Below are 11,534 nucleotides of genomic sequence, written 5' to 3' on the forward strand. Positions count from 1 at the left end.
ACAATTCCTTTAACCTGAAAAGGTGAGTAACAGATTCAGATTTGGGAAGCTCAGTAATACAATACTACCCGTTGATGCAACATGACATGCAGATAAATTGAAAGTCATATAATTTCCTTATTGAATCAGACGTATACCAATTTTTAGAATAATCTGGGGTACCACTGGTAGTTCATCAAGTAGAAGCCATGAAGATCTTAGCTCATAGAAAGCATTCATAGTATGACATTTTGAGGAGATCGAATATGATGTCTAGTGTGTTCCAACAGTACGGTAAAATCATAATAGGTACACTAATTAAGTAATAGTTCAATAAAATCTCATAAATCATAATGTAGTTTAGCTTTTTAAACTCGTAGTTTAAACTCATTGTATAAATAGTCAACCTAAAGGAATATCTTAGGGCCTGAGAGCCTACCCAAGAAAGTTTTCGAGGCCACGGGGCCTACCTGAGAATACATCTCAGGGCCTACCTGAGAATGATCTCAGGGCCGCAGAGCCTACTTAAGAGTCACATTAGGTCCATAAAACCTTTCCAGCTTGATCAGAGTTGTACTTTATAAATCAGTATCTCCAATATACAATATATACAGTGATACAATTCCATAAGCCATCACCATTAAGTCGATGCATCCATAAAACATTAACCATAGATTTCAGTGTACCATATGTTAAAACAATAAAATAATTTATTAATATATAGGGGACACACTAGAGAATCTAAGTATTTTTCAGAGGCATTTTGTAGTTATTAGTATGGATAACATGAAACTTGTGCAATTTGATCGGATTCCAGGAAAAAGGTCCTATTGAAGAGAATCGATTAATAGCCGATCTAATCAGACATTTAAAATTGATACTTTAGAATCCCACGATGATTCAGGTGCATCCGGAAGGTGTTCAAGAACTTTTATACTGAATGAATTTTTAAATTCAGATTTATGGAGAGTGATTCCATTACTCAACCTATCTGGGGTATCCAGAATCCTTTGCATATGAGTTACTTGTGTGAATCAGATATGACCGGAGTGATTTGAGCTGATAAGGGAGAAAACGCAGATTCAAAACATTTACCCTTTATATTGATCGATCAGATTATCGAACAACTCCCAAAACTGATGTCTGTTGACTGGTCAATTTGTTGCCTTTCCAGGGTATTCACTCTTTAATACTAACAATTCTTTTCCATAAATCATCTTTGTAATCATTGCTTAATAGATCTTCCAACGGTCTTTCTTTCATTTCCACGTTTCAACGATATCAGGGCGTACTTGATTCATGGTTCATGACCCATAAAGACAATTCATCATGTAAGTTCAACAGTGTTTCCAGACTCATCCAATCACTTATTTAATCCTCAGTCATTGAGGTTACTTAGTTCATTCAGCAATCAAGTCTATCTCGGTTACTTCAGAGTTTTACAGAGTAATTCAGACGTTTCTTAATTTCGGATACATATTGTTCTTCCTTTCAGTTCAATTTATATAATAAAGTCATTCTGGTATTAGTGGTTGATTTATCTCACGAATATCCACTCCTTAGTACCGAATGCGTTGTAGAGTTGAGCTGAGCTAAGTACTTCCAGAATTATCATCGATCCAAACTTGAGGAGATGAACACGCATTCAAGTGATATCTATGCCATTCAAGTATTGACATAGAATTAGGGTTGATCTACTCACTTAAATTATGTTTCATTACTTTTAAGGGTAGTACAACACCTATGTTTATTTGAATTCTTTAATTAACCCGAGACATTTACTTAGTCTAGGCCATAAGGGCATTTTGGTGTTCAATGTTTTTCCATTCATTTCAAAGCTTGAGGATATCCATTCATTCCTGGGCTTGGTGATATTCTTGAATCATTTCCATTATAGGGGTATTTTGGTCATTTTATAGATCTAGGATATTTTAATCATTTCCTTCCGTCCGATCTTATTATTTAATTCAAATTTATTATTATTTACTTCAGTCCTTTCAAACAATTCTGTCAAAAGAGCATCATTGATAAATTATTCTTCAGTTATTTACTCATAACTCAAAAACTTGCGGATTATCAAGAAATTTCTGTATAAACGTGTGACCTTAACGATGAAACTAGTAATTCATCGATTTAGGCATGACTTCTTGAGTACTTTTTCATTTATGGTCAATTCGACCACTTTTCCCTCCCAAGGGTAATTTTGTAATTTCTTAACCATATAATTTTGGTATTAAAACTCTTACAAAGATAACTATAATTTAGAGATTCCAGGGTTAATCGCTTTTCCAGATAATCTCTAAACTTTAAATTATCTCTTATAAACTTCCAGAGTCAATTCTTGTCTTTTTACAATATAAGGGTATTTTAGTAATTTTACCTAATCAAAGTATTCTCATAATTTATCGCTTAAACCGTATTCGGTTCGAGTCCATCCATAAACAAACAAGCATAATAGTCCAATCATACACATCCATGCATTTTCCATTTTCAACATGTTCTATAAACGATAAAGAGGTAGTAATGTATTACCTTGATTTACGTTTCATACTGATCAACCATATAAATTCCATTCGAATGCCCTCGATCTTGAAATCAACTTCCAATATTTTCCTCGCGATCCAGGCCATCAAAATTACTAATTCATATCCAAATAATTTCCCTCGCCATAAAATTAGCTTATTAGAATTTAAATAATTATTTGAAAACCCAATTTGCATAACTAAAACTTAATGAGCCATTAATATTTAATTACTAACATCATGGACTAAATTGATCTTATTTAAACCATTATGCCATAATTATATTAATACGGAAGCTAAAAGACAAGGTTAAGTTTTTACCAAAATTAGATAACTCAGCTTGTAATTTACCCCTTTTGCACTTTATCAACTATCCCCCAAAACCCACGTGATTTTCAAAAGTAATTCAGAATCATGCAAAGGTGGACAATAAGCTATGATTAGATGAGTCTCAAACAAATCATTCACCCCACTTTTGAATAAACTGGATATGATGTTTCATTTCAAACATTGATCAAATCCACATAACCACAGTTACTTAAACCATTGGCTTTAACGATCGTACTTCTTTGATTTATTTATTTAATATCAACCAGTAGCATTTTGGATTCTACTGTACTTGTTCTCTACAATAGGATTTCCATGTGCATATAATAAAGAAAACTATGAACATTGAACCACCGAGTATGGCTAGAAGGAAAATATGCTTTAATGGGGGAACAGAAGGCTGAAACTTACCACCACCAACAGTATTGCCCCAAGGGTTAGGAAGAGGATGTGTTTGGGGAATCTTGTCCCTAAGTCGTTTCAAAACCATGTGCAGAAGTGTTGTCAGGAGAGGCCCTAGCTTGAGAATCACCTAGATTACCCAATAAAGCTTATCCCAGTTCTCTTCGATTTCAATCCCTCCACACTTTGAAAAGTTAATGCTACAACCAAGTCGCTCAGAGACTATGTTAAGGTAGAACTCTTCATTATGAGGGATGAAAGGTTCAACAATGAATGATGTAGCAGGTCCCTTGCATCCACCTATTTCCACCTCTTTGCCAAGACGCTCCTTCACAAAAGCAATAACTTGGCAAAATCCAAATTTAAGCCAACCAAACCACTCTTCCCATGCTTTCCAAACAATATATCAGGTTTAACAACCAGTATCTGTGACGATAGCCATGGCTCATTCTCCACTAGCTAATTGAAATCGGTTGATTCCGTAAGTTGTGCAGATTTGAGTGACAAATCTTTTACTGAAAGTCTCTTGAAATGCTCTTTCAACAATCTCTTGGAATCGAACCTTCTGATCTTCTTGCGTGCCATTTCGTATGATTTTTTTTCTTTCCAATTGGTATGAGTTAAAAATAATACCAAGGCTTCGGTGGATACAAAAGTTGGCCGAAAGTAAAAGTTAAAAATAATGAATTCCAACCATGGTTGCATTATCCTTGCTTAAAAAAATATATCTCTTATTGAGTGATCATCAATTGTTTAATAAAATAATAGTATGTTAACACAATTATATTCCAATCAAACTTTATTTCATTTCACATATTTTAAGCTTAAAGAAAACTAAACCCATATTAGGGTGTGACATTCTCTGAATAAAACGCCATTATAAAAAAATATACCTTTAATGACACACGTTAATTTATGACTTGTAAAAAATGTATATCATAAAAAAAGTCATATTTTTTAAAATCTAAACGATTTATAACTTACAATAATGTATGTTATATTTAATAGTTATAATCCAAAAAAATTAGCAAATACACAAAGTATACCTTTAATTATGTGTGGTCTCTAAAAATTCGTCTTTTAATTTCTCAATTATTTTCATCCTTTCATGTTTCTAGTCCTGCCTCCATAATCAGTTCACGCACGCATGCTTCCCCATTTTTATCTTTTTTCCTTTTGCTCTTTGCATCAGTCTACTCGTTTTCTATTCCACCATTCAATTTGGGTTTGTTCCATCGTCCCTGTTATGAAAGTCGGCAGCATAATTGGCCGGAAAGGTGAACTCATCAAGAAGATGTGCGAGGAAACCGGCGCCCGTATCCGCGTTCTTGATGGTGCTGTTGGGACTCCCGATCGCATTGTAACTCTAAACCCTAATTTCTTTTTGAGTTAATAATTTCACAATTGTCGATTCTTTGGGTCTGGCATTTTCTTTCTTTAGTTGATATTTGCTCTGGAAAGAAGAAGAAGAAGAAAGAGTAAAGAGTAAAATACGATAAATTTTAACTTTAATTAATCTATATCGATGTAAATCATGCATCTTTTGATTCATGGGATTTCATTTTCAAACGAAGAATGCTTTAAAAGTAACAATCGAGTTTAATTTGATATTTGTCCGTTACGAGATTTATATAAATTTAGTAACACCTGTTGTATATTAGTCAAAGTTTTGACTTCTGATCAAATGACAAATACTTTGATCCTGTGTTTACGAAAGAAAAATAAGGGGGACTTAAGCAAATTGCTGTCAATAGATATGTCTGGGCCACAAATTTGGAGTTTTTCCTACTGATTATTCTTTGATTTCTGGAGTTAAGTTATAGTTTTCTGATTGCAGGAAAATGATGCTGATGCTAAAGCAGCTGGAGCTACATTTTGTTCTATCCGGTTGTTGGCGGCATCTACTCAAGCAATCAGTTTAATTGGAAAGCAAGGCTCCTTGATCAAGTCATTACAAGAGAGCACTGGTGCATCTGTCAGGGTATTGTCAAGCGGTATTTTTTTACATTTTAGAATATTGGTTTTTCATGAGAGGCTGGGTTCCCTTATTGCTCATTTATGCATTTAGGTTTCGGTTGGTGCACAGTAATTTGAATTGATGGATGAAATGTCTTCATTTTGTAACTTTAATGCTCTAATCCCATTTTTTGTAACTTTTTCTGATGGGATTATGCATCCTTTCTACCTATCCATAGGGTCCTTTAATCCTATTTATATAGAGGATAAATCTAACTGATTGTTCTATGATCCCCAAATTAAAAGGCTCATTTTTTTATAAATATGGACATTACATTAGAAGTTATCCTCTTCATTCCTATTCTATGCATGAAATGAACCACAAACCAATGAAGTTGTGGCTAATTTCTGCATGGCTCTATTCAGTAAATGGATAAAATATTGAAATTATGTGCTTCTTTCTTGATTATTTCATGTGTGCACATCTATGCGCATTATTTGCATACTTCATTTTTTTTATTTTGGGGGTATTTTACGTACTTAGGCTGGGGGATCTTTTTTGGAAGAGATTATTATTGAACTCTGCTGAATGTGCCCCTTTCAAAAATTAATAAAGATTTAGAGAACTTAGGGGTGCCTTTTTTTTACTTGCACGTCTTCTAAAACCTGCCTTTTGTTTGTTGTATTATGGTTATTCTTCTTCTATTTCAAAAAGAAGGGTAGATGGTTTTTAATTTGGAAGTCCATTTCTTTTCCGACAAGTCATTTTGGAAGCTTGTACCTTAATACTGAAGCATTCTCTCTTCTCTTGGTAACTTTACATGTCAATTATGAAATAGAACTTTTATTTGTTCCTGCTTCCATCCCTGTAAATTTAAGGGCTTACCTCCTTGATGGGGCACAAAGTTTTCGAATCTGCATAGCTTAAAATTCACGTTTCCGAGAGTGAAATAAGATGTATTCTAAATGGCTGATCTTATGCTGAGTTTTGTCACATTAAAGAATCAATAAGTGTATGCCTTAGGGTTCAATATAAAACCCTCAAAATATTGGTGTTATTGCCTGCTTCAATGCTTTGATAGTTCATCTGAATTTTGCTACTGTTTTAACTCGAACTGTTGTGATTGCATAGTTATGGATACAGAAGCGTTTTTTCCTTGCTTGTAAATGATGCTTTGCAATACTAAAAGTAAATAAATTTTGTTGCTTCCTTTGATTATTTTGACAATCATAGTTATATAAACTTACAATAAATCCAAGCTTTTGTAACTTATTTTTTGTTCAGAAAGTGCCCTATAAATCATAGGTTTAGGGATTCTGTAAAGTTTATGGTGAACGTGGTACTGTTTTTGCAGAGGAAACTCCACCTTATGTGGTAGCAGATGAGAGGATTGTGGAGTTGCAGGGGGAAGCTCTGAAGGTTCTTAAAGCTCTTGAAGCTGTGGTGGGGCACCTGAGGAAATTTTTGGTTGATCAAATTGTTCTTCCTCTCTTTGAAAAGACAGTAGTAAGTCTGTTTTCTACTGAACTGTTGTTATGTATCCTTCAACTGTTTCATGTTAAGTGGTGCTATCAATGGTTGCAGCACAATGTGGTAGTCACTCAAGAGCTTCAAGCAGAGACAAGGGCTGAAAGGTCATCTCTACATACTGTTTCTCAAGGTGGAATTGGAGTCGATCTTCCTGTTACTGCGAGGAGAGACTTTTTGTTCCTTGAACATGAAAAACAGTTTGAGTCACAAATCCCATCTTCTGGAATTCCATTCTATGGAGAGGATCTTCCACATTCGATAGTACATTCTAGTTCAGGGCTTCATCGATCTGCTGTTCCTATAGTTACTCAGGTTTGTTTGTGTGCACTTATTATTACTATTCTTAATTCCTCTTCCCAAATGAGAAATACTGAAGTGAAATTAGAGATTATGATGGCGAACAAGGAAGACAAAGGGGGCATATGTAGATAATATTGAAAATTAGAGGCAGAAATAGGAATAAGAAGGGATAGAAATGAAGGGGACCAATGAGAGGGAAATCTCGTGTATATAAATACATCACTGAAAATTAGAGGTCATAACATAAATAGAATAAGAGGGGAGAGAAATGAAGGCAACCAATGAGAATGAAGTATTTATATACACAAGCATAAAAACTATACATAAAATATAAATCCCCATGGTGATTCTCCATGAAATTAGTATTATTTTAGTTATTATTTAATTAGAAAAGGCGAGAAGAAAATCATTTCGAGCCTTATCGTAGGTCATTGGTGCCCTGCATGGTTTACATCACTGCTGCTTGGGTCAAAAAGTTTGAATGTAGCAATTTTTATCTTTATGACAATGCTCATCTTATATACATTTAAGTTGGCTCGGAGATTTGGCAATGATATTTTTTAGTTTAAATTAGGCTTTTGAAGTGGAACTTTCTTATGTTTGCCTAGACTTTGGTATATGTTTGTATAATTGTATATATTTGGCTACTGTATCATCATTTCTCTTATTGCATTTCTCAACCAGATTGCTCAAACTATGCAAATACCATTTTCTTATGCTGACATCATTGGGATTGGAGGAGTTAATATTGCACACATTCGTCGCACCAGTGGGGCTGTCATAACCGTGCAAGAAAGTGGGGGCTTATCTGATGAAATAATTGGCGAAATTAAAGGCACCTCAACGCAGGTTCAGTTGGCTCAACAACAGATTCAAGTAAGAAATAACCTTATTTGTTTAATTTAATTATAACTTACCTGCTTTGTATTCCTTTAATGGGTTTTTGATCTTTATGGATTTCTATATGGCTCCAAGGCTTCATTTTTTATTAAAGTACTTGTGTTTGCCGTCTTTGTCTAATGCACACCCGGACATGGGTTTGGATATATGATCTAAGAACTTTCTGAATACATGGAAATCTTGAGAAAATTTAAACTCGTATACGACACTTACCCGAGTTCGAGTTACGAAGATGGATTTATTTAGATACCAAGACTGATGATTTTTTGGTTAATGCAGGAGTTCATAAGCATTCACCAAGATCCAATTAGAAGGAGCAACTATAGAGACACGAGTTATAGGTCCCCTTTTTCGCTGGGCAGCAACACTTCTTCGCTTTCGTCCCAAACCTACGGCGGATACGGAGGATCTTCTACTGTAAGTGGCTACTCTACTTTTAGAATTTAAGAGAATCATTGTTTACCTTATTAGACTTTTCAGTCTCTTTTTTTGGAATGAATTTGTCTGGATGTTTCTCTGTTTGGGTTTGACAATTGGGTGGAGTGAGGCGGTGGGATTGACATCGGAGCGGGGTGGGGAGAAGTGGGTGAGTAGTGCAGACTTGGGTTAAGTTTCAGAAAACTTAATATATAGCTTATATGTAAAATTATTAGATCACATTAATGCTTTCTTCATAACATTTGATGTTTGTCGGAACCGTCTTTCGGTTGTGCCCCGGAATTGGGTTTCCACTTAGATTTAATGAATTGGAGTCGCCACCGATCATTTATTTTATTAAAAATGGGCTGATCGAATACCTTATTTCTTACCTGATATGCGTCTTACCAGTGATATGTCGGATTCGGGAGTTGGTTACAGTCAAGGAAGGGTTAGCACCCTTGAACTGCCCTTTCGGTACTACGTAACTTCCAGTTGTCTTTAATTAAGAAAGTTATAAGTTTAAATTAAAAGGTAAAGTGACGATCCAAATTATTTACCTTGATGGATTTGAAAACGCATCCTTAAAAAAATTACGAGCGTTAGGTAAAGTAAAATAAATTAAATTGGCTAGCTGAAATCAAGCAACAAGAAAACGATAATAAGTAAACAAAGGAAAAGGAAAATAAATAACAAAAAAATGCACAACATTAAACAAGTATAAAGAATAATAATAATCCTAATAAAATAAATACACCATAAAAAAATGAAAATCAAACAAAATTAATTAAGGAAAAAAAAGGTAATTAAATAGCATAGGAAACAGAACAATAATAGGATATGTGTACAGACAAGAAAAAAAAACAAATGAAGGAAGACATATAGAGAATAAAAGATAAAACAAGTGGAAAACTAAAAATATGTACATATATAGTACGAAGTAAATAACAAATAAAATCTAAAAAAAATAGTATTATAATAGACGTATAGATAAAATGATAATGGTATACATATGTATATATAGTGGTAAAATGCAATAGAAAAGCGATTACACAAAAATAATTAAAATACACGTGTAATAATAAAATGTTTATAAACTACTAAAAATATATACATGTAAAACGTTATATAAAACATAAAAAGGAGAAAAAAATAAGGAATATATATATATTTAATAATACGAATTAACCAAAAGAAATGAGTGAAAATACGTATATAGTAAATAAGGGACTGTTATGAAAGAAAAGACAAAAGTTGGGGCTACATTTCGAAACAAACGGGGGGGTATTAAAGTTGATTTGGGGCTGAAATAGAAGGTTTTAAAACCAACAGAAATAAAATCGTTTTTGACCCTTTACCATGCAGAAACACGCGGGTCAAAAGACCCACCGAGTCGACGCGCGGGTCGTAATAGGATCATCGGGTCTAGTATTTAACTCAAAAGCCTGTTTTAATTTCTCATTCTTTCTCATTTGAAACCGAGTTCCCCCTCATCTCTTTTTTCTCTGATTTGTTCATCCCCTGAGATGAACACCGCCGTGGGATTCCAGATTCCGGCCGGTGGCCACCGCCTCGCCGCGCTCACCGGGGGTGGTCCACCTCGAAACCCATATTTTTTAAAGCCCTTTCTCTCTACAACCCGAAAAGCAAAGTGATTTTTCAAAAAAAAAACCTCTTGGAAAGGCGTAGATCTAGAAAATAGTTTTCGGAAATAATAGCCTCACTTCGTTCATCGGCCGAAAAATGCTTTTTTGGGATCAAAAACTCAACACAACGACATGCAAGCAACCAAAACGAAGAAAGGTATGGACTTTACCTTTTGGTTCTTCTCAAAAACTCAAAAACGTTTCGGTTTTGCCTTGATAATGCTCGTGGTTTTACTTCGAAAGTTTTTGCTTTTATTTCATATGAAATCCCTAGTTACAAATGGATTTGCTTACATGAATTTATAAGACTAAAAACCTATTTTTTAGGTGTTTTAAACCGAAAATAACATTAATATAATTGTTGTGTTGGTTGTGGATGAGTGCGTCGGAGAACTCGGGTTGTTAGAGTTCCATATGCTCACGTTGGTTGGAGGCCGAGAGAATCGGAGTGATACACGGCTGTGTGGCGAGGAGTCCTCGGCTGGGACGGAATTCCTTCATTGCGGTGTTGGATGAGAGAATGGAAAGCTAAGGTTTCTGGAAACCCTAACCTGCTGCGTGTGGGCTTGCTGTTGGTTTGGACCATAGCAGATTGCTAGAAACATTTGGGCCTGTATATGATTCAAATAATAAGATTAATAATATTATATATATAATCATACAATATAACTTGTAATATTATATAATATAATAATATTAATAGCATCTGACGAAATTGAGTGTCTTCAGCTGCCCCTCTTTGCTCATTTTCGGTAACGAAAATGGAGCAAAGATTAAAAGACACGAATTTCGGCCAGATCGAATATCCCCTGTCGTAGAGTTAAAATTCGATGTAAGGCTGGTTTGTCAATTTGAACTGAAATATGAACTCCCTCATCGTGAGGTCGAGTTGAACCGGAAAATTCTGAGCACGATATCCTTCGTCGTGAAGTTGAAATCGAATTCGAAGCTTTTGGCAAGTGACTCATGGATCGCCTTCTAGCTCAAGATACTTCGTCGTGAAGGTGAAACTTGACTTGAAGATTTTGGTGTTGATGTGTCACAGATACCTCATTCGTCGTGAAGTTGGGTTAATCTGTTTGTGAAGTTAGAATCGTATACGACCCCTTCTTCGTGAAGTTGTGCCTGAGAATTGGATATCGTTCTCCGTGAAATTGAAATCCAATGTAAGTTGCGTTGTTTCAAGGCCAATATCCTTCGTTGTGAAGTTGAAATTGACTTTGAAATTGGAAAGTTGTTTGTTGACAGTCAGCCGCCCCTTCGCCGTGAAGTTGAGCTTGTGCTGTCTCGAGTCTAATATCCTTCGTTGTGAAGTTGAGATTGACTCTGAAAGTTGTTTGTTGACAATCAGCCGCCCCTTCGTCGTGAAGTTGAGCCCCGAATGGCACGATATCCTCCGTCGTGGAGTTGAAATCGTGGATGTGTGGGTATGATATCCTCCGTCGTCGTGGAGTTGAAATCGTAGATGGCCCCTTCGTCGTGAAGTTGAGCCTTGACTTGAATATCCTTCGCCGTGAAGTTGAAATCCAAGTATTGTATGTTGCGGGTAGACAC

The 11,534-nt window shown here is 35.2% G+C and overlaps 1 protein-coding gene across 1 annotated transcript; it reads left to right on the forward strand.

Annotated features, from left to right (window-relative positions):
* Nucleotides 1-4,476: 4,476 nt before the first annotated feature.
* Nucleotides 4,477-8,379, forward strand: LOC120187396 (RNA-binding KH domain-containing protein PEPPER-like). Its single transcript, XM_039191122.1, has 6 exons — nt 4,477-4,590; nt 5,068-5,224; nt 6,542-6,690; nt 6,772-7,029; nt 7,702-7,893; nt 8,197-8,379. Exons 1-6 carry the CDS (start codon nt 4,477-4,479, stop codon nt 8,362-8,364), a joined length of 1,038 nt encoding a protein of 345 aa, XP_039047053.1. The 3' UTR covers nt 8,365-8,379.
* The last annotated feature ends 3,155 nt before the right edge of the window (nt 8,380-11,534 follow it).

Source organism: Hibiscus syriacus, unplaced genomic scaffold, assembly GCF_006381635.1.
Source record: "Hibiscus syriacus cultivar Baekdansim isolate YM2019G1 unplaced genomic scaffold, ASM638163v2 tig00113725_pilon, whole genome shotgun sequence".
In the NCBI taxonomy this organism is placed as follows: Eukaryota; Viridiplantae; Streptophyta; class Magnoliopsida; order Malvales; family Malvaceae; genus Hibiscus; species Hibiscus syriacus.